General features: G+C 40.0%; 1 protein-coding gene across 10 annotated transcripts in view; it reads left to right on the top strand.

Annotated features, from left to right (window-relative positions):
* Positions 1–24201, top strand: part of CEP295 (centrosomal protein 295) — a 55616-nt gene that overhangs the window by 22567 nt on the left and 8848 nt on the right. For 7 of the 10 annotated variants that reach the window (XM_049653492.1, XM_049653508.1, XM_049653501.1 and 4 more), the window contains 11 exons: positions 1625–1808; positions 2030–2197; positions 4785–5006; positions 9223–9315; positions 9461–9564; positions 11166–11303; positions 11736–11833; positions 12110–15458; positions 16486–16651; positions 16789–16932; positions 20921–21064. In XM_049653492.1, coding sequence (XP_049509449.1) covers positions 1625–1808; positions 2030–2197; positions 4785–5006; positions 9223–9315; positions 9461–9564; positions 11166–11303; positions 11736–11833; positions 12110–15458; positions 16486–16651; positions 16789–16932; positions 20921–21064 — 4810 coding nt within the window. Of the gene's footprint in view, positions 1–1607; positions 1809–2029; positions 2198–4784; positions 5007–9222; positions 9316–9460; positions 9565–11149; positions 11304–11735; positions 11834–12109; positions 15459–16485; positions 16652–16788; positions 16933–20920; positions 21065–24201 lie in introns of those variants that run through there. The other 3 variants (XM_049653550.1, XM_049653560.1, XM_049653567.1) reach the window with 3 other exon arrangements.

The raw sequence follows: 24201 nt of genomic DNA on the forward strand, positions 1-24201 counted from the left end.
TCTAGGTTTTTATAAGCTGAGAGTAAATTATGACTAAAATAACTGATTACCTGAATTATTACCAATAGTTCTCATCCTAAGACTTAAACTGATAGAAAAAAATGTGAAAGACAATCAAACTGAACACATTGTTCCACAAATCAGTAATGTTTAGTGGTTAAGAAGGTAGACTCCACAGTCTGCCTGGAATTTCTTCTCTTCACTGCTTGGCTGGTTGACCTCAGGAAAATTACCTAACATCTCTGAATTGTTTCATTGTCTGTTTTGAAGATTACATGAGTTTAATAAGCCCTTAGAATTGTGCCTGGAATTTCATAAGCTCACAGCAAATGTCAGTGGTGATGGAAGATGTTAATATAAATGATTCGAGTAGAATAATATGCCGGACTCACGCTGAGCTAGAAATAGTATATTCAAAGAACTTTGAAGTTAAATTTAATGGGATTGTTTGAATCTTAATATAAAAAAAATGAGTCATAAAACTTGACATAAGAATAAGAACGAGTAGTGTTGTGGGGCCCCTGGGTGGCTCAGTTGGTTAGGTGTCCGACTTGAGCTCAGGTCATGATCTCACGATTTGTGAATTCGAGCCCCACATCGGGCTCTGTGCTGAGAGCTCAGAGCCTGAATCATGCTTCGGATTCTGTGTCTCCCTCTCTCTCTGCCCTTCCTTTGCTTGCTTTCTGTCTCTCTGTCTCAAAAATAAATCAACATTAAAAAAAATTAAAAGAAAGAATAAGTAGCGTTGTGTCTATCACCACTTGGCGAACACTGTTACACGGCTCTCTCTCTGCCTTTTTGTAGGCTCAGTGTCTCTTACATGAGAATGGTCATCAAAACCTGCAATCATCAAAACCACTGGTAGAGGATTTCCTTTTCCCTGTGTGAACCTTTTTGCTGCAGACCCCATTGTGTCCTGGGATCTCATTTCCTGCTAGTGTCTGTTGTAAATAGTATTTGGCCCCTGCATACCTCTCCAATATTATCTTTTTCCCTTAACCATCCTTGCCCTCGGTACCCTGTCTGTCCATTACCTATAGCAGTGTATTTTCTCCAAATGCCCCATGCCTTCCTCTCTATACCTCCGTGCTGCAGTAATTATTTCTTATGTGTACTCCTCCACTCACTTTTATCTGCCTTAATCCTCAACTCAAGGGATGAGAGGTCTTCCCTTATCCTCCCTTACTATCTTACACCACTAAAATTCAGTTAGATAACCTCACTGAAACATCCTGCTTAAACTTTCATATTAGCCTACCTTCTTAGGCTCAAAGACCTATAGATAGATCCTGTTTCATCATGGGGATTCACAGGAGTGTGAAGTAACACGAAATATCTGTTAAGCCAGTCACTCTGGGTCTTGGTGCTTCTCTGAGACTGTTCTATGAGACTCCTCTAGCCTAGGAGTGAGGTTGTGTTCTAGCATCGAGCATGGTATCTGGCTTCCAGTAAACTTTTTTGGAGTGAAGAACTAATGACTTTTTGTGGTAGAACACAGGAGGGGGGTGGGGAGGGAACCCCAGTCCCTGTTCCTTGTGACTTCTCCACTTGGCCCTTCCTGTGAACGGTCCTGTCTAAGGTCTGTGCCTCCACTGTTGTTGATTAAGTCTCTCCGTTCTCGAAGACTCAGGAGAAAGTAATGAAAGAACTCAAACAGCTGCAGCAAGACGACCTGGCACGCAGGAGACAGACTGTGGCACAGATGCCCCCGCAGCTAGTTGAACTTGCGTACAAGCGCAGTGAGATGAAAGAAGACCGGCAGAGGGAGCTGGAATTCGCCTTTGAAGACCTGTATGACGCAGACAGGAGTAAGACCCTTTCAGTATGCTTTCAACAATGCTTTTAGAAGTGTTTGGGTGGGAAAATACATTTGTATTGTTGAAGCAGTCGTTATTTTGAAATGACTTCTCAGGTTGAAAGAAGCTCTCAGGGGTTAGACTTGGAAACCATGATGGCCTTTAAATTATATGCTCAAGTTTTTCTTGGTCATTTCAGAATGGAAACATTATCTCTCTATTTCTTTATTGAGAGGTAAAAGGAAACCTGATTTTGCGCCTTGAACCAGAACCTTTGCCTACTGTGACTGATCCGATCCAAGATGAAGAACTGGACCTCTCAATGGAACAAGAAAATTTAGCAGAAACTGAAAACATTCCAGTGACAGAAGCCGAAATAATATGTTCTAGTGAAGCAGACGGTAAACACTCCTGGGCTGAATATTACAATATTTCATAGGAAAAAATGCTAGTAATTTGCCAGTAGGAAAGTCTGGTCTAGTTTTAGTGCAAACAAATAACTAATACTGATGGGAGTGACGGAAGAAGGAAACCATGTTTTTAGATTTCCATCATTAACGATCCTTTTCATGTATGTGGGAGGAAAGTCATTTTGTTCACATGTACATAGGTTATTAGATTATTTAAGTTAGATACCCAACTCTAAGTTCATTTGAAAACTCAGCATTATTTTTAGACTTTCATCAAGTCACCACAGAGTTTCTACTCTGTTAATAGGAAAAAACTAGTAAATAGTTCATGTATCATGATGAGCAGCACAAATTTCAGCCTCTCTTCTAAACTTCCCCTCTGTCTCCACCATTCTTAACTTTGTCACTTGGCTGTCTCACAGTTACTTAAAACTCCCTGTCTGATGATAAATCTATCCTCCCTTGTCTACTGAAATGTTGTCTTCCTCAACGTTAGTGAATGGTCCCACAGTCTGTGGTTATCTAAGCCAGCCCGGTGCGACTTACGTGTAACACTGCCCCCCTTACTTCACATCTCTTTAGAGACCAAGTTTTCTTTATTTTGATCTCTTTTTTCCCTCCATACCTTTGTTCAAAACCACTCAAGCTTTCTTATCATCTTTATCCCACACTGGTTAGGTAGCCCTTCGGCGTTCCAACTTTATGTGGGTCCCCTGTTAGATTGCTGGGTGAGACTCTTACTAAGTTGTAGGCTCTATCCCTGTCCCCTGTGCCCACACTGCCCTCTGAACAGTACGGTGACTGTGGTGTCTCATAAACATGAGAAGATGGGTTCAGGGCTCACTTGCCTTCCAGAATTCCTGCTTACACTTCATTTCTGGCCACTGCAGAATCTTTGATTTTCTTACCAGATCAGCCGTGCCTTGAGGAAGATATTTTTACTGTTTCATCCAGCTCTTTCAGTTTTTTATTGGGAGTACTATTCAGATCTCTAGTTTGTCAGAATTGTAATTCTTGCCGTATCCAAAGGAACACTTACTTTTCAGCTCCTGCAGTTCCCATTTGGAATTGCTCGCTTGATGTTGCCAACTCTCTTGATTTTTCGAAAGCATCTAGGAATCTCATTGGTTTAAAAATCCTTATTTTTAAATATTGGCCACAGATTTAATTTCTTAAATATGAGTGAATCACAAACTAATGGTGAGTAAAAGCAGCCAGACAGAAAAGAATACCTAAGTATAATTCTATATTTATACGAAGTTAAAGTAAACAGAACTAATCTGGTTTCAAGGTTAGAACAGTGGTTATCTTTAGGGGTGTCTTGACTGGGAAGGAGTATGAAGGAGCCTTATAGGTGTTGGTAATGTTCTACATCATGATCTGGATTGTATTACGTAGATATATATAAAATGTTTTCAGCTGTATACTTGGGTTTTGTGTACTTTATTGTTTGTAAGTTAAAATTAGAACATTTTTTTTAATGTTTTTATTTATTTTTGAGGGAGAGAGAGAGAGAGAGAGAGAGAGACAGAGCGAGCGGGGGAGAGGCAGAGAAAGAGAGGGAGACACAGAATCCACAGCAGGCTCCAGGCTCCGAGCTGTCAGCACGGAGCCCAATGCGGGGCTCGAACTCACAGACCATGAGATCATGACCTGAGCCGAAGTCAGATGCTCAACCGACTGAGCCACCCAGGCGTCCCATATTATAACATTTTTTTAAAACTATGTCAGACAAAACCATAGTTTGCCAGTTTTTGACTTCAGTAGATTGCTTTAATTTTATTCCTTGATTAAGCCAGAGAACTATGTATTTGCAACACAGTTCTGTCCCCTTAGAGAGTTGTTTTTACTATACTGAGTTTTGGTGTCGTCCTGTTAACCCATATGGAAGGATGTTTGGGGAAATAAGAATCTTGTTTTTGACTGAAGGGATCTCTTTATGAAGGTAGTTGAGCGAAATTTTCCCGATCGTACCGGGGATAATTTGGGAGCACCTGATTGTCTTTTAAGGTTCTAGCTAGTTCTCTTTTCCTCTGTAGCCTACTAGGAAGTACAGGGCCTGGGCAGCTTTTTGGCTCAGGTGGTTGAATGTCCAGCTCTTGATTTTGGTTTAGGTCATAATCACAGGGTCATGGGATCGAGCCTTATGTCGTCAGCTCTGCGCCGAGCGTCCCATATTTGGGTCTCGTCTCTAGAATAGAGTATAAAACCTTATAGAACATATTTTGAATGCTAATTGTCCACACGTTAATTAAACGGTATGCATTCTGTCATCGTTTAGCAAACAGAAAAACATCTTCCTGAAAACATTTTTAAGTTTGAAATTTGTGTTGCATGCATATTGTTGGAAAATAGTCGAATTTTGGTGTCTTTGTTTGAATTTAAATTGAAAATTCTTCCTGGTTATAAAATTGTGATGGGGGCCAAATAGCATTGTATATGCTGCTAATTTATAAATGTAGAGAATAATAAAGTGCTTTTATTATAACTAGTGAGTGTGGCAGGTACTAAGTATAATGGTAGAATAATTTGCTTGGTATATAACAGATGCTGAATAAGTGTTTTTCTTTTCTTTTAGCTTCCTTATCAATGAAGACCCACCAGGTTCCTTCAAAAATTCTTTTTAAAAAACTATTAAATAAGATCCGAAGCCAAAAATCTCTCTGGACGATTCAGTCCACGTCTGAAGACGAAAACGAAGTGATTACCACTGCTAGTGAGACTGAGAGTAAAGCCCCAACAGTCGAATCAGGAGCAATTGCTGACGAAGATAGAATATTATCCTCTGGGCAGGAACAAGGTGATTCTCTCCAAGAGTCTGATTTTGTAGCACACAGACCCTTTTTAAGTTGTTCAAAAATATGATACCTGAAAAATCAAAGAATAATTGGTCAAAGGAAGAAAATGCTTTAAAGCCCATGATGCTGCTACTTCAAGGCAGTAAATGTTAAAAACCTTAGTGAATCTCCTTCCACACACACTAACATGGTAGTATTGTTTATATATGGTTGATCCTGGCACAAAACACGTTTGAACTACGTGGGCCCAATTATGTGTGGATTTTTCCATAAACATATTAGAAGATTTTTTTGGTGATGACGATGATTTGAAAAAACTCACATACGAACTGCGTAGCCTAAAAGTACAGAAAAAATTAAAAAGTTAGGTATTTAAGAATATAGTATATAGGGGCACCTGGGTGGCTCAGTCAGTTAAGCGTCTAACTATTGATTTCTGTTCAAGTCATGATCTCACGGTTTGTGGGATCAAGCCCCGTGTTGGGCTCTGTGCTGACAACACAAAGCCTGTTTGGGATTCTTTCTCTCTGCCCCTCCCCAGCTCATGGTCTCTCACTTTCTCAAAATGAATAAACTTAAAAAAAAAAAAAAAAAAAAAGAATACAGTATGTAATATCTATAATATACAAAATATGTGTTAGCTGACGGTATTATTGGTAAAACACCCGGCCATCAGTAGGCTATTAGTAGTTAAGTTTTGGGGGAGTCAGGGGCACCTGGGTGGCTCTGTCAGTTCAGCATCTGATTTAGGCTCAGGTCATGATCTCACGGTTTGTGGGTTTGAGCCCCACATCAGGCTCTGTGCTGACAGCTCAGAGCCTAGAGCCTGTTTTGGATTTTGCGTGTCCTTCTCTCTGCCACTCCCCTGCTTATACTGTGTGTGTGTGTGTGTGTGTGTGTGTGTGTGTCTCTCTCTTTCGAAAATAAATATAAAATTTTTTTAAAAGTTTTGGGGGAGTCAGAAGTTATAAGTGGGGGTTTGGCTTCTAACTGTGGTGGTGTTCAAGGGTCAGCTGTTTATTTTAGGTCCAGAAATTGATGAACCAAAATTAACCGGCTTGCTATGGTTAAAATATTTAGCGTATTTCTAATTTTTCTTGTTATTTTTTGTGCTGTAGAGAGCATCCTTTTAGCAGTCTTTGCCCACATCTTTATTTCCTTAGGGACAACTCTTGAATTCCTGAATCAAAGAATATGAACATGTTAACAGCTTTTGACTATATTGCGTCGCGTGTTTATTTCACATTCCCACCAGAGATTTGGCTTCTTTGTTACTCTTCAAGAATTTAGGGGGTTTTTTGGTAGACAAAAAGGTTATTTTAAATACATTTCCAGAAGTTACAAAAGTCAAGCACAACAGCGTCTGAAGTTACAGACTAACAAATGAATCGTGATGACATAACTCCTCTTTGATTTGTTTTTTTCCTTAGAGCTTTATCTTCTATGTATTTTTTTTTAATGTGATTGGATTTGTATGGAAATATTTTGCTACCAAGCTTCTGAGCCAAGTGACTTATATAGCTCATGTCTAGATTTTGGATTTTATCCTAAGTACAACAGGAAACCTTCTGGAAATAGTTTCTTCACTTGACCTCTTGACACCACCTTCTCTTGGTCTTCTTACCTTACTGGCTCCTCCTTCATAATTTCCTTTGCTGCTCTTCTCATCTCTACAACCACGAGTCCTTGCCCCGAGCTTGTTTCTCAAATCTTTTCACACTCCCTAAACGCCAGTGTCATGACTTTATGTTACCATCGTCGAAGTGTGTGTTTCTAGCCTTGACCTCTCCTTGGAACCCCACTCATTTACTTAAATATCTTATTTGACATCTTACTGGGTAATCGCCATAAACTTTTCCAAAACTGAACTCTTAATATCCCCTCTAATAACCACCTGCTTTTCCTACACTCGTCCACATTTCAGTAAGTGGCAATAAAGTTTTCTTGCCGAAGCCAAAAAGCCTGTCCTTCTGGTTCCCTTTTTTATATCGTACAACCAAATCGTCACAGATCCTTTTAGTCTCACTCTCAAAACCTGTCCACAGTGCCACCACTTCTCACCACCTACTGCCCTAGTTTAAGCTAAATTTCTTGTCCAGTGCGGATTCTTGCACTAGCCTGCTAACCGTCTTCTGTCTTCAGATTTTGTACCTTCCTGTTACGGTGTAATCCCAGAGTCATCCTGTTAAAACACAAATCACCTCGTGTCATTACTCTCGGGGAGGCCCTCCAACAACTACCCAATTCGTGCAGTTAAAACCAACGTGTTTGTAGTGGCATCAAAGCCTTGCATAATCTGCTCGCGCATGCACCTCTCTCCCACCACCTCTCTCGCCCTACTTCCTCTTGACTTCCTTTCCAGCCGCACCTCCCTCCTGAACCACTCACCATACGCACTGTCTTCCTGGCTGTTCCGTGCACACAGCAGACATGACTCACGTGGTCTTTGCAGATTGCTGGTCTTCTTGGCTGGGATGCTCTTGGATATTTCTGTGCCTTACTCTTCCTTCAGATACTTGCTGAGACCTGGCTTTCTCAGAAAGGCCTTCTCTGTTCACTCTATACAAAATGGCAAGTTACTCCTCTCCCGCATTCCCCTTACCCTTCACTCCCTATCCCCTCTACCCTGCTTTCTCTCCATAGCTGTTACCAGCATCTCCTAGACCATAAATTTACTTTCTTGGCTTATTTGCTTCTTGCCTTGACACTCTGTCCACCCTGCACGTCCTCCAATCCTGGTATAACCTCCATTGAGGGTAGGAACTTGGTTTTGTTCATTGCTGTATCCCCAAGGCTTAGACAAGTGCCTTGTACATAAAAAAATGCTGTTAGTATTTGTTGAAATAATAGAGTAGCTTAAAGCAAGAGAGGTAAGTTTGGAAAGTCAGATGTATATATGATATTTAAAGCCATGGGAACTCTTTCAGGGGAAAGAATTTGGTGAGAAGAGGACCTAGGAGACCATTTGAGGGACTCCAGCATTTAGCAGATAACTAAAGAAGGGCAGACAGCAAAGCAGTAAAAAGGACTGGCCAACCAAGTAGGAGAGAATGTGATTTCGGAATTCAGTAAAAGGGGGATTCATCTTCAGTCAGAACCAAGTTAATTTCTTGAAAGGCCCTGTATGAGTGGGCTTTCTCCAGCTTCATCTTGCTTCTTTCTCCCCCTTGTCCGACTACACCTTATATTCATTCTTAGACATCCCCACATTCTCTACCCAGCTGATTCCTCCTTACCTCTCAGATGTCTGCCTAAGTGTCATTTCCTAAGACAAATCTCATCTGAGCCCCTAGCCCAATTCAGATTCGCTTATAGTACTCTATTATATAATCCTTTATTTCTCTTACATAGCACCTACCAGTTTCTAGTTTTATAATTTTTTCTGAAGATGAAAGGTGAATATGTAATGTTTCTGTCTGCCCACTTGCCTGTAAAGCCTCCTGTCCACCTTTTTAAAATGTGCCACTGTGTCCCCAGCTTGCAGCACATAAGTAGGCACTGAATAAATGAGCGAGTGAGTGAATGAATGAGTGCTTGATGCGGCGTTCCTGGCTCCCCTGATATGATCAGAAAAACTGATTTAACTTCCTTCTCTGCTCTGATTTCATAAATAACCAAAATCCTGATATCTAAGAATGTCAAGGAGGGTACTTGGGTGGCTCAGTCAGTTAGGCGTCTGACTCTGGGTTTCAGCTCAGGTCCTGATCTCACAGTTTGTGGGATCGAACCCCTCTTTGGGCTCTGTGCTGGTGGCATAGAGCCTGCTGGAGATTCCTTTTCTCCTCCTCTCTTTGCCTCTTCCCCATTTGCACTCTCTCTCAAAATAAACTTTAAATAAAAATAAAAATGGACTTTCCTTAAGCTTCTCTTTTTTAAACTTTGGTACCTTGCTTATTCTACTCTTTTATGCTTTTCTCTTGTGTTTGGACTATCAGTACACCTTTTTAACCAATTCTTCATTTTTTCCTTTTGGTTCACAATTTTCATCTCCCATCAGTCTTCTTTTATTAGGCTCAAGTTTAATGGATAAAATATGTGGTCATCTGGAACATGACTGGATCTTAACTAAATAAGACATATAGATGAACCAAAATTGAATTGTTAATCTGAATGCAAGTTGGGTTTTTTTTGTTTTTGTTTTGTTTTGTTTTTTTGTTTTACTTTGTTCAGATTTAAGCTTGACAGTGATAATACATTCATAATAATGTATCCTTACAGTTGCTGGAAGTGATACTTTAACAGTTGACTCTGGACCACTTAGTAGCGAAGAGAAACCACTTTCATTGGATACAGACTATGAAAAGGAACAAGGTATTTTTATCACATTCTCAGATTAAGCTTGCTTAACATTCTTTGTCTAATACAATTACATATGTGACAAATGAATAAAGAGAATAATACTGGTGTCAAAATTCTAAATTATTGAAACTAATTTTTGTTTTGGGGATTCTCCTAGAAATAAATGAGACTCAGCCCATCACAACTGTAGCTCAGAGTTCGGTTCTACTTCATCCTCAAGAAGAAGCAGCCAGAATTAGAAAGGCAGCAAGGCAGAAACAGGTAATCTGAACTTTTTATTTGTAGAGGTTCTTTCTTCGGCTAGGTACCATAATTTTGTTTGATCAATGAAATTTGTCTTACTATCTGGCTACTTTTGATACTGTTTCTTCTACCTTGTTAGAAAGGACTTCATCTCTGCTTATAAACTATTCATTTAACCCTTACTACATTGTTTTGTATTTAATACTTTTGTATGTATCTTATTTTCCCTGTAAAACTTACCATTTTTCTTTAAAGACAGAGACTGTCTTTTTTAAAAATTCAATTCATTTTACATCGTTTCTGGTTCAATGCCTTATACATAATAGTAAGTGCTCAATAAGTGTTCGTTGAATAAATGAGTCCCTGTCATAATATTAGATACTCAGCTAGGCTTTATAAATCTCAAAAGTTTTTCTGAAATACTCTTTTTCAGAAGAAAAATTGTAAATTCAACCTCCTTAACTATAATTTTGGTCCCATCAGCTTTAATAAAAGATTTTTTTTTTTTTTTAACACAAATTACCTTGAAGGTGGTTAGTTGTTACTAAGCCAGTTTATACTCATAGTTTTTTATATAAATACAGTTGGGGAGTGAGAATGCTATGAGCCAGTATTTCTTCTCAGATAAGTGTTTTCTAATCAATATTCTAAAGCAATAGTGTCCAATAGAGCTTTCTCTGCTGTGGAAACGTTCCATATCTGTGTCCAGTATGGTACCTGCTACATGGGCTGTTGAGTGCTTGGCATGTGACTGTCGCCACTGCGGAACTGATTTTTAAGTTTTATTTAATTTTAATTCATTTACATTTTAATAGTCACATGTAGCCAGTGTACTTCTAGAGGTACTACTGAAATATAAACGGTCCAAATTCAGTGGCTCCTATGAGTGAGGGAAAGAAAGGAAGGTGAAGACAAGAACTCGGCCGTAGCCACTACTGCCTGATCAGGAATAGGTAAAATACCAGATTGAGACATTTTTTATTTTCAAAACCAGATCATTCTTCATTATCTCTAGTGGAAGTGTTCCTCTTGATAAAACTTCACATTCATTCCTTGCTCTACTTGTTCAGTAAGTATTTATCTGTTATGTGTGTTCTAGGGACTGTACGAGATGCCCTCTTTAGCAGGCAACCAGTCACACTAGTCCCGTCCTCAAGAAGCTCGAGGTTCCTCTGGCATGTTCTAATTACTTGGATCTGTGTGTGTGTGTTGGTGTGTTGGTGTAATTATTAGAGTTTATGTGTTACCCCTCTGCCATTGTCTTCATCTGTTTCACACCTGACAGAAAAGACACAGAATGTTGCTCATGTTTTATTTGGCCTCTAGTTAACTGCACCCCTTCATGGGTGGGCCTAAGAAATCAAATTATTTGTGAGGCCTTAGTATTTAATTTCTCTAGTCATTTTTCTTACTGAGAACACTGGAAAATTAAAGGTGCGAGCACAGAATTTGGTCGAGCATCATAACAGATAAAACAGTGGCAATAAGAGATAAAACATTACCACTTTCTTCTCGACAGCTGGTACTCTTGGTGATGAGATCGGTTTCCTTTCAATGTAATGCAGGTAAACTTTTGTTGAGTTTGTCGTTAATAGATCAGTAGTATTTTTGTTACTTAGATCATGGAAATCGAAGAGCAAAAGCAAAAGCAGTTGGAATTACTTGAACAAATTGAACAACAGAAGTTACGATTAGAAACTGATTGCTTCAGGGCTCAGCTGGAAGAAGAAAAAAGAAAAAGAACTCAACAGACTGGGGTAAGATGCAGGAAATCTCATCCCTACATAAATTGTTGAGGGATAAGAAAATATGAGCAATCTTAGCATTCGGGAAAGTGAAATGCATTTTTAATCTTATTTGGTAATTTTTTTTCTTTTAGTGCTGTATGTGTGTGTGTGTGTGTAGATATAGGTATACTTACACAAACCTGATGGCTTTCACCTTTCAGTTTCTAGAGGGTGCCATCGTATATGACCATGATTTATATGTAACGTGTACATTGAGCTCTTGGGCTTGGCACTAAAGGAGAATGGTGGGTTACTTCAATTCTTCATAATGGAAGTGCCAGTCTTTTGTATGAAAAATAAAGCTATGTGAAAGTTTACAGTCACCGAACTTCAGTTTATGTAAAATACTTTAGTACTTGTTTCTAGATTTCCCTTTCAACTAGTAGCTTTGTCTTTCATTAGGTCAGCACTGCTCCAGCATCACGCGCCGTCAAATCTGATGAAAATAATCACAGGCAGATGATTCGTAACTATCAACATCAGCTTTTACAGCAAAACAGGTATTAGCTAGGGTACGGTTTCTTGTGATAGTGTGTGGCTGCATCTGCAGGATTTATTATTTGGTTTATATGAAGATCTAATCGGGATTCTCTTGGAACTACAACGTAGAGGTTTCTCAGAGGTCAATATGAATGTTGTTCCTTTTTTGTCATAATAGCCAACCCTGAATTGCTGTTGGTTAAATTTAATACTTGGGTTAATTGAACACTTGGGAATATAGGGCATGTTTTCCTCAAGAAAGAACAATGTTTGTTTTTTGTGTTTGTTTTTGGTAGGTTTCACAGACAGTCTGTGGAAATAGCCAGGAAACGATTACTCGAATATCAGACTCTGTTAAAAGCAAAGTACCCACCCGTGTTAGCCACTTCGTTGGTATCTGATTCTGTTGTAACAGTACCACCACAGAAATCTGAAAGACCCACTGTTATATCAGAGCATTGGGACCAAGGTCAGAGACCCAAGTTGAGTTCAGATGTTTTAGCCAAGCAGTCTCTGGAGTCAGAGGAACAGCCTAAGCAATTCTCACAGAGTGAAGTACAACAGGGAGACTATAAATTGCCTCATAAAGATTCTCATACACTTCCAAAGCCTTTGTCATATGATAGACCGCTGATATTACACGATCCTAGAGAAATAGCTGAAACGTCTACGGCAACAACTTCTCAAACTTTAGACTCCCAGCAAAGATTCTCAGAGAACAATGAACATATACCCTCTAAGCTAACTGAACATTCTTCATTCCAACCACTGGCAGCTGAGCGTGCTTTTAGTTCTCTGCCTGCTACAGTGGAATCTGGAAAAATCCAGGAACCCTTTCCAACCGTAAGCAAAAGTACAGTTCCTGTAAGTCCTTCTGTAATCAGCCAAATACAGGATAAGTCTTTGCCATCCTCAGAGAATATCACAGCCCAGCAGGGTAATTTGAAGGCTCTCCAAGAACAGTTAGACCGACAGAAGGAAATTCTTCGGTCAAGACAGGAAGCTCAAGAACAATTGCTTTTGCACAAACGAAAAGAATTGGAAGGACAAACTGGCCTCTCGATATCCCTTCCATTAGTACCTCTGGATTCATTTGCTACACTGCCTTCTGCCAGAGCTGAATCAGGGAGAATCCAGGAATCTTTTCCAATCAGAGATGATACTGCAGTTTCCTCAGGCCATCTTGGGGTCCCACGACTTCAGGATAGGCTTTTGAGTTTTTCACAGCCTGTCTTATCACAGCAAGATAATTTTAAATTTCTCCAAGAACAGTTAAATATTCAGAGGGACAGCCAACAGGCTAGGCGAGAAGCCCAGGAAGTATTATGTGTACATAAACAGAGTGAAGTGGATGGAAGAATATGGTCTGAACAGACTGAACCCCCCTCTCTCCCATCTCAGGTGGCTCAGCATACATTGGCTTTGCAACCTTCTGCCGGCACTCATTCTGGAAAAATACAGGAGCAGTATTCATCTGAGAGCGAGAAGGGACTTCTCTCAAGCCAGCCTGAAATCCAGCAATCTCGGGATGGGTCTTTGAGTTTCCTACAGCAGTTCCTACCTTTGCATGATAGTATGAAGCTGCTCCCAGAACAGCGGACGGCACAGAAGGGCGCTCTTCAGGCGATGCCTGAAGCCCAGGCGGAGTTGCTTTTGCAGAGACCAAGGGATTTGGGAGACAGTACGTCTGGGCAGATGAGTTCTTTATTCCCACCAGTGGTTGCTCAGTGTTCAGTTGCTTCACAACCTTCTGCTAAAGCTGAGCCTAGAAGAATTTCTTTATCTGAGAAGGAGAGTACCGTTCCTTCAAGTGACGTGGTACTCCCAGCATTTCAGGACCAGCCTCGTAGTTTGCCACAGTGGGAAAATTTGACAGCACGTCAAGAACAGTTACACGTGCAGAGGGTGATACTTGGTGCTAAACAAGAAAGCCAGGAATTTGTACACAAACAAAGTGAATTAGAAACAACAGTTTCTTCTGAACAGACTGGCACCTCTTTATCCCTGTCCCAGGTAGCGGAGTCTGAAAGAGTCCAGGAGTTTATGTCAGTCCAGAGTGATAGTACAGTTCCTGTAAGCCATTCTAAGATCCCGAGAGTTCAGGAAAGACTTCTGAGGTTTCCACAACATATACTACCTCTACAGGATGATTTGGAGGAACACCACAAATGGCTAGGCCCAGGGAAGGAGGCCCTTCATTTTAGCCAGAAAACCCAAGGGAATCTATCTTCTGAACAGACCGACTCCTCATCCCTGCCCCAGTTAGGACAGCCTTCATTTACCTCATTACCTTCTGCTGAATCTGGTACAACCCAGGAAGCCCTTTCAACAGAGAGTGATACTAAAATTCTTTCAAGCCATTCTCGGATCCCACAGTTGCAGGATAGGCTTTTGAGGATATCACAACTTATCCAGCCTCAACAAGATAATTTGAAGGCTCTTGGAGAAAGGTTAGCTATACAGAGAGAAGCTATCATTCAATCTAGACAGGAAGCTCAGGAAGAATTACTTTTGCATAAACAGAGTGAGTGGAAGGAAAGAATATCTCCTGAACAGGTTGGCGCCTCTTCCTTCCCCCCAGTTGCACAGCATTCATTTGCTTCATTACCCCTTAGTGAATCTCGAAGAGTCCAGGAACCTTGTTCAGCTAAGAGTGATAATTTGGAGATACCAAGATTGCCTGACAGGCTTTTAGATTTATCACAACCTGTTTTAACCCAGCCAGATCACCTGATTGCACTTCAACAAGAACACTTGTCTGCACACGGAAATCCCCTTCCGTGCAGCAAGAAAACCCAGAAAGAATTGGTTTTGCCCAGACAGTATAAATTTGAGGAAAAGTTACCTGCTGAGCATTTTATCCAACCTCACCAGGGTGATTTGAAGGCACTTCAGCAGCAGTTAGATATACAGAGGAGATCCATTCGATCTAGACAGGAAGTCCAAGAAGAATTACTTTTGCAAAGACTAAGTAAACTGGAGAAAAAGGTCTCATCTGAGCAGACTGGCTCTTCACCCTTATCCCAGGTAGCACCGCCTGTTGCTGATTGTGAAAGAATCCAAAAGCCTTTTGTACCCAGATGTAACAGTACTGTTCCTGTAAGTCACCCTGAAATCTCAACATCACAGGACAGACCTTCGAGTTTATCACAGCCCGTTCTGCCTCAGCAAGACATTTCGACAGCACAGTTGGACTTACAAAGGGAAGTGGTGCTTTCTAATGAGAAAGTCCAGGAAGAACTTCTATTAAACAAACACACACAGTGGATTGAAAGTGAGTCTTCTGAGCATGCTCTTCCCTCTTTGTTTTCAGCTCACAAAAGAGAGCATTCATTTATTCCGCTGTCTTTTGCTGAAGTTAAATCTAAAAACAGTTGTGGATTGTATTCCTCTAAGAATGAACATGCAGCTCCCTCCAGCAATTCTGTGATCCCCAGATTTCAAGATAGGCTTTTGAGTTTTTCACCACCTGTCTTAACTCGGCAAAATAACCTGGAATTTCAGAAGCAGTTGGATCTACAAAAGCAAATTCTGCATCACAGCCAAAAAGCCCAAGAAGAGTTGCTTGTACAGAGACAGACGACACTGCAGCAGCAGATACAGAAACATCAAGAGACTTTGAAGGATTTCTTTAAATACAGTCAGGTATGTAATTAAACTTGAATGCCTAGAAATTAAATAATGGACGTAACCCAACTCAGACAAGCTAAATGTTTTTTAATCTCAGGCCTGAATAAGTTCTTAGTTATTGAGAATAAGTGGTTTGACCTTAACTGCTTTATTTTTCTACCTTAAACAATGTGGAAATTAAAAAGTAAGAATTGATCCACCGTGCATGGTGTTTCGGAGGTTAATAGTTACTGGAATCCCAACTGATTTCGGCCAGTAGTTTGACATAGCCAAGTACAAACACCATTAAAAATGTAGATTGTCATTTGAAGTTTTATCATAAAGGGTTTTGAGCTTACCAAAAGGTTAAATTGCAGAATAGCAGAATTTCTTTTATGCAGATAGCAAGTCTTGTGCTTTCTGTATAGCACTTTGTGGACAATTGTATATGAATCAAAATTAGTACCATCTTTTTCCTTAAGTGATCATATTACCGCATGATTTTAGGGCTGATGGACAGTTAGAACTGCTGCCTGTTACTGAATTAGAGGGCAGACTCTACCACGGTCACGTAGACATCCATGTTCTCAGTAGGGGAGACAGGAGTATATTCTGAGTGTGAAGGTGTCTATTTTATTTTAAAAGGTTACTTCCTAAATCTATGGTTTAGTCTAAATAGAATTCCTTAAATCCTTTGATGTTCAAGAGAAGCTTGAGTTGAGTTCATGAGTTCATGAGTACTTGAGTTCTAGGGATTTACTGGTCTTTTTAAGGAAAAGTAATGGGGAAAGAAAAGCAGGGGGGAGTACTCAAGTAGAATGTCTTATGAAAGATACAGTGGAAGCTGAGTTTTAAGTCCAACATTGTACTTTTCAATGGAATATGGTTTCTGTATAAGAAGCATTTCTCATCTTTTTTAATGTACAAAGCTGTAACAGTGTGAGTGATGGAATTATTTATTTGCTTGAGGTTCTAATTTAAGAAGGGCAGTACACATCTGATGAATTCTTCACATGATCTCTCATCTTGTGTCATCCCCACCCTCAATTGTCCACTTTTTCAGATAAGTCAGCCCACAGTTGGAAATGACATGCAAAGTCAGAAGCTCAGAGAGTGGCTTCCTCTTCCCCAAGACCTAGCAGGAGATGATCAGGAAAACATTAGGCCTGTTACTAGGAGCAACTGCGATGACAATCAGCTGCTTTCAGAAAGTGGTGCCCAGCAAAGTGGTAAGATAATTGCATTTTATTGTTAACTGTCTGCTGGCTACTCTTTGCTTTCACCTCCCGCAACCCTCTGGCTGAAGAAAAGTTTGTCGTATGTTAACAGATCTGTACTAGGCCTAACTTTGTCTCTGACTTGATAGGCAAGCATCTGGACAAAGAGCTGGGCAGGAGATCCTCCAAGCCGCCTGTAGCAAAAGTTAAATGTGGATTGGATTTGAACCAACACGAACTTAGTGCTATACAAGAGGTAGAATCACCAGCAAGTGGCAGAACTTCTATACTAGGTAAACATACGGTTTGATAAAATAGGGTTTTGTTTTTAATTTTTTTAACATTTATTTAATTTTGGGAGAGGGAACTAGCACTAGTGGGGCAGGGGCAGAGAAAGAGAGACAGAGGATCTGAAGCAGGCCCTGTGCTGTGAGTGGAGAGCCCAATGAAGGGCTCGAACCCACGAACCGTGAGATCATGACCTGAACCAAGAGTCCGAAGGCTTAATCGACTGAGCCACCCAGGCGCCCCAATAAAATGTGATTTGTTTAATAGTTTGCCGGTTTTCTACATTTTTTTCAGGATGCTAAATTTTTGTTTTGAAGAAACAGACTGCGAATACTCATGAAAGAAAAAAAATGGGTTTACATAAACAGTATTTAAAATTTGGACTTAAAGAAATGTGGCATTAGGGAACTAATTTCTTCTTGTGTATGGTGAAAACCTATTTACTGTATTCCCTATGCTTCCTTTTGTATCTGCCTTCTAAACCTGTTTCTTTAGGAGTAACTCTTTTTTTCTCTTCTTCTTTGCTGCTTTTCTACTTCAATACCTTCACTGCTCTTTTCGTGTATCTTTTGAGGATAATTATTATGCTTAAAATTCTGGCTTTATGAACAGTTATAAGCAGGTATAGTTCTTCTCTCTACTTCTTCCTAGATGCAGTGATCTGGAAAATTCCTCCCTGCGATCTTTAGTAAATAGCCCTGTTTGAGTTCATAATGATTTTTAGATTTCAGACTCAAGCAAATAATTGATCGAGTTTATCCAAGCAGATCCTTGTGTCGATCTCTCCAACACGCAGTAACCCATCACCACTTCTCAGTTCTTGTTCCGCTCTGGCACCTGCCTGTTTCCCTGCCCACTGCCACTCCATGCAGACTCCTGAGTGGCTGCTACAGCTTCCAGTGTTCCCTGTTTCCAGTCTAGCTTTACTCTCATTTTCCCATGGTATATCCAGAGTAGTCTCCCTCTGCATCTCCGTGTTTGAAACTCTTCACCGGGTTTCCCTTCGAGTCGAGGAGTAAGTCTAAATTAAGTCAAAGTCCCTACTGTCACCTGCAGGCCCTTCGTGATCTCGCCCCTTCCTTCAGGGTGGGGTTCACTGGTTCTTCCCTGTAAATTTGTCCTGAGCTATCAAGTGTCCCGCCCCCTGCCTTTGGGAGCTTTTATCCTAGCCTTTATCACACTTCTTTGGGAAATACGTCTAGTCAGAATACGACAGGCACACAGTTTAAAAAGGCAAATAGCGCTAAAAGGTTATAACATGAAACAGCATGTTTTCCTGCCACTACCCACCCTTCACCCCTTAACTTTACCAGAGACAGCCACTTTTCAAGTCTTTTATGTTTCTTCTTATATTTACCACTATCCTTGACAATACATTTCAGGAAAAATCCAGCTAAGTTACTATCATGCTAACGTGTTAAGTTTTGTTCACTGTTCAGTTAGTGTGCTATATTTCCTTTTTTGTAAAACTTCTTTTTTTTTTTTGATGTTTATTTTTGAGAGAGAAACAGAGTGCGAGTGGGGGAGGGACAGAGAGAGCCGGAGACACAGAATCCAAAGCACGCTCCAGGCTCCGAGCTGTCAGCACAAGAGTCTGACGTGGGGCTCAAACTCACAAATGGCGAGATCGTGACCTGAGCTGAAGTTGGATGTTCAACCAATTGAGCCACCCAGGCACCCCCTAAAACTTCTTTTTCTATAGTAAATTGTCATTTTTTATTTGCTTAAAGTTTCTGTTGAATGTCTGTCTTCTTACACTAATACTTCTGTTAAATACCTCTAATGTAAGGGAAGATCACACTGTTTTCTCTGTGAAACACCTAGTTGGAAGTTGGAGGACAGCTGTTCTGCATTGTTAATAAGGGTGTTAGCGCTTCCAGAAGGGACAAAAACTGCTTCTTGGAAAGGTACCAAACCACAGTTGTACAGAAAAAGATAAGCAGTACGTCTGTAGTTACTAAAATTTCATGGAGGTAGGAGGCAATTAGAGCAAGAAATAATGACTACAAAGACTGATGATAAAAGTAATGTTGAGAAACACTGATCTATATCGATCCTCTAATTTTCTTCTCTATAGTTCATTTCTTTTGGTTTTACTTTCTGGAAGAATTGCCTCAGTGTATTTCTCACTTACGAATTTTTATTTTGACAATCACATTGCGCTTTCTAAAAGCTTACTCTTCCTGTCTTTTTCCTTTTTCATAGCATCCTGCTGTTGTGTCACCAATGCAATTAACTACTTTGAATATATATATATATATATATATATATATATATATATATATAGTGTTTTGTTTGTTTGGGTTCCTGTATTTTCTCTGTCCAAATTCTTTTGTTCCTTTTTTGTTGTTTCTGATTTTTTTAGAGGCTTTTCTCTAATATCTTGCATATTTGAGTGGGATGCTCATGGCTAATTAGAAATTCTGGGGGCGCCTGGGTGGCTCAGTTGGAAAGCGTCCGACTTCAGCTCCTGTCATGATCTCACGGTTTGTGGGTTCGAGCCCCACACCAGGCTCTGTGCTGACAGCTTGCTCAGAGCCTGGAGCCTGCTTTGGATTCTGTGTCTCCTTCTCCCTCTGCTCCTTCTCTGCTGGGACTTTGTCTCTTTGTCTCGAAAATAAATAAATGTTAAAAAAAAAAAAAAAAGAAATTGTGCAGTTGGCGGCCCTGTTTCCTGCTGGACTTCATTAGAAAAGGTGGTTTCTCATCAGGCACCCTCAATTTAGTATCTGTGGTTCTTTCCTTGAGGCAGTATAGAGTTTAGTTTCTTCAAGGAAAGATCTGCCAAGCTTGATACAAGTCTGGCTGTTGCTGTTATGGAGCCAGACCTGGGAGGAATCTGCATTGAGGATGCAGACTTTACTACCCCTGACTTCCTTTTGGCACTCTTACTTCCTCCCACCCTTGTTTTCTTTCATGCTGAGCCCCCCTGAGTTCAGAGTGTACTGGATTCAGTTTCTCCAGAGCATAAATCGTTAGTCTCCTCTGGGGATAAATGTAGGCGGTGGGATGGGTCTGTTCGAAGTACATATTTTTAAACATTGTCCCTGTCTTCAGTTCCCTGGTGCACACTTTCCTTATGTAATATTCGGTGCCTTTAACTGCCAAGTTTTTCTAAGGTGGTGCACAGTAGATTAGCTTCTACTTTTGGGTATCTCCCATGCCTCTATTTCCTTACTTGTTCATTATTATATTTGTATCAAAGTATAATATTCAGAGAATTGCACAAATCATAAGGGTTTATTTCAGTGATTATCGCTGTAATAGCCATCCCCATGTAGCCACCACTCGGGTCAAGAACTAGAGTGTTACAGAACTCCGTAGACTGTCCTCTCGCGTCCTCCCAACTATGGCCTCTCAGTTCTCTCCAGAGCAAACCTCTGTCTTGATGTCATACCACAGATTAGCCATGGTTATTTTGACTTTATGCTATCAACACATATGTTAGAATACTATCAGTGGTTAGTGAATTCTCCAGGAACTTGATCCTGTGATTGGTCAATACTGAAGTATTATCTGGTATTTGAACTAGGAGCAGCCTTAAAGTTAGGGAAATGGAAGCGAAGTAATTTAAAGGCCTGTGTGAAAAACTTAAGCGGTTATTATTTCCTTGCTACATACATCAGGTGTGTAAAATTTCAGATTTTTATCTGTAATCTCTATTGCCTTTTTTGTTTGTTTTGGGGGTTTCTTTTAATTTTAATTTTTAATTTTTTTTAAGTTTATTTATTTATTTTGAGAGAGAGATGGCACAGGGGAGGGGCAGAGAGAGAGGGAGACAGAGAATCCCAAGCAGGCTGCATGCTGTCAGCACAGAGCCCGACACAAGGCTTGAACTCCTGAACCATGAGATCGTGACCCGAGCCAAAACCAAGAGTCAGGCACTTAACGAACTGAGCCACCCAGGCGCCCCTAAATTGCCATTTTTGTTTTAACTAACTGTGGAAATGTAAGTGGAAATGTAATGAGTCCATCTTTTTTTTTTCCTTGCAGATTCTTGTCAAGACAGGGATCCCCTGAGGGTCTCAATAAGCCGAGAACAAAGTTTCTTTGGGAGCCCACTGGACTGTGAACCATTTGGTTGTCTTTACCCGGTTGCCCAGGAGAACGTCTGTGGTGCTAACTCCAGTGAAGCAGGTGAGAGACCAGTGGAATTCCTGTGCACAGAGATATTTATTGTAGTGTAATTTATAATGACAAGTGGTAGATAACTTTAATGACGGTTGGGAATAGAATCCTTATGGTGCATTCGTAATGTGCAGTTCTGTGTACTTGTTAAATAAAGGGGGTAAAACCTGTCTTTATGGTGTAAAAATTGGATGGAATTATCATCACCAAAGTGTTGGTACAGGTTTACCTTTGTTGGAGGCCAGGTTTCACTTTCTATTTTATATGCTTATGTATTGTAGGGTTGTTTGTTTTGTTTTGTTTTACAAAAAACATGTACTATTTACACAAAAAGTTGAATGAAGGAAGTGGAGTTTATTTAGAGAATGGTAATTTTGCTTTTAAATTGTTTCACTAAATAAATGCTGATGGGAAGCATATGAGGATATAAAGTTTTCACAGTTGGCATCCTCTGCAAATTTTGTGTTTACGCTTATTTGTAACAATCCACGTTTAACTTAATACTGTTAAATATTATCTTTAAAAAATTCTGTGGTATTCTAAATGACGTGCTTTATGTTCACTTTTAAATATTTGGAAAATAGAGTTGCAAGGGAAAGATTTTAAAGTACTTAATCCTGCCACCAAAACACAACCAGATTAATTTTTTCACTTATGAATTTCTGTTTTATAGGTATAATATTGCTTGCCCTACAAAGCATAGTTCCAGTGCTGCTTCATTAGTGCCAATACTTTTCAGCAGTTACCTTTTCCAAGCAGATTTCTTTTAATTTTAGCCATCACTATAGTTTAATAGAATGAGAGATGAGAGAGAGCCATTCTCTTTTTGAGGGTTTATAGAGCATTTTACATCTCTTTTTAATTGGAGATTGAAATATCTTCAAAGGATATAATTTCCAGTGAAATCGAGTTTTTGATATTTTATTTATTTATTTACGTTTTTAAAAAATGTATTTACTTATTTTTGAGAGAGACAGAGACAGCACAAGTGGGGAAGGGGGAGAGAGAAATCCAAGCAGGCTCCGTGCTGTCAGCTTAGGGCCCCATGTGGGGCTTGAATTCACAAAACGTGAGATCATGACCTGAGCCAAAACTGAAAGTTGGATGCTCAACCGACTGAGCCACCAAGGTGCCCTGAGTTTTTGACATTTTAAAATGAAACTGTTACCATTCTTCTAAATTTAGCCAAAGGATACTTATATTTCCTTTTTATTCTACCCGCAAGCATCCTCTAGCCAAAGAGGACCAGAAACATAGCCATAGTTGAACAAAGTGGAATGTTCTGACTTGTTGCAGTGAGGTAGAATGCCCAGCACAGGGAGCTGTGAGGTGTTTCAGGACAGGTATTAGAAAGGACTTACTGTAAGATTCGGGCCTGTATTTGGTGATCTGGGGGAGGCTTTAAGGAAATGGGCCTTGCTTATGAGTATTGGATGTTATTAGGAAGCAGGGGCAATTCCACTATTGGGTACCATAAAAACTTATCCAGGAGGTAGGAATGATGGTGCAAGGCTTATGAAAACTACACTTAGTAAAGAAGCAGCAGTTACTCAGAAAAAAAAAAAAGGCAAGAGAGAAAACACCAAAGTGCAGTAAGTGGTTGCTTGTGAATGGTAGGAAAAGGAAGAATTTTATTTCTTCATAACTTTTGAAATCGTAACGAGCATCTATTGCCTTTATTATACATTATCCAAGGTTTTTCGTTTTGAGAGAGAGAGAACGCGCGGGAGAGGCAGAGAGAAAGGGAGAGAGAGAGAATCCCAAGCAGGATCCACAGTGTCACTGTAGAGCCCGACACGGGAGCTCTAACCCATGAACAGTGAGATTGTGACCTGAGCCAAAATCCAGAGTCAAAGTTAAGACTCTTAAGCCAAAATGCTTAACCAACTGAGTCACCCAGACAGCTCTCTAAATTATCATTCTTAACTATGTCTGACAGATTAAACATATATAAAAATTACACTTTCTGTCTCAATAATTCAGGCCATGGCAAAGAGATGCTTGATCATTTTTATGGTTTGGATAATACTCATGGTTTTGTTTATGTTTAGACATGCATACCAGTGGCCTGATTTTTGTCTTGATCCATCATAGTCACAGAATGGCCTTTTCTGTTGGTACCGTGAAATTCCTCGTGTTTAACAGAACACCAAGGCCTCAGTGATAGTGCTGGGTCAGCTCCTGGCTCTCAGGGACTGCTTTTCTCTTATAATCATCCCTGGATTCAGATCTTTTCTGTCTTAGAAAAGAACGTCCTAGCTTTCTACTTCTTCTCTGTTCCCTCCCTTCCTCTTTATCCAGGTCTTCATCACCTTGCCTTAGTTTCTTAGTAGGTTAAGTGGGATCACTAACTTCAAGCTCTGTAGCCTTTGCTTTTGTAGGAAAGCAGGAAATGGGGCTTTGCTTCTGAAGGAGAGCAGGAAATTCTTGGGTAGCATGGGAAGATTACTCTGCTTAAGGCATTACTCTGCTTTGGTGATGCTACTTCCCTTTTTGAGTAATCTCATCATGGGCCCCTTCTATCAGGGACAAACCAGTGACCCTTTTTTCTCTGCCAACTGCCGTCGGGGACCTGTCCATTGAATTCTTCAACATCGTTAATTACTCTGACCTTGTTCCTTTCTCATTTTTATTTTTCACCTCTTACCAGTACCCAAATCATCCCTCTGGGAGAGTCTTCTTGGTATCCATGTAGAGTTGTGATTATGAATTGAAAAACTGCAGATTAATTTCCTATCTCCCAGCTAGCTTTTGAAATGAGCTGCCTAAGAAAAAAATAACAACTTACCCTGCAATTCACCATTTCTTAGTTTCTTTACTGAAAATTGTAGTGTGTATTGAAGAAACCGAGTAACAGTTTATTGGTTAGAACAGTTAGGTCACAATGATATATTTTTTAATGAACTAGAAGAGAATAAAAAAGTGTTTAAGAACAGATTGTACTTACTATAATATTTGGTATTAGCTTTGCTTCTGCTTCATTATCCGTAATATAAATATTATGAATATATGAGTAATATGCATGTGTGGCCTGGGTTATCTTTTAGAACACACTTCTCACACAAACATTTAAGAAACATACTGTTAATGTGTATGATATCTTGTAATAAAATCACGGTGATAATGAGACACAAAGTTTATGTATT

The sequence above is a fragment of the Panthera uncia genome, chromosome D1 (genome assembly GCF_023721935.1).
Source record: "Panthera uncia isolate 11264 chromosome D1, Puncia_PCG_1.0, whole genome shotgun sequence".
Classification (NCBI taxonomy): Eukaryota; Metazoa; Chordata; class Mammalia; order Carnivora; family Felidae; genus Panthera; species Panthera uncia.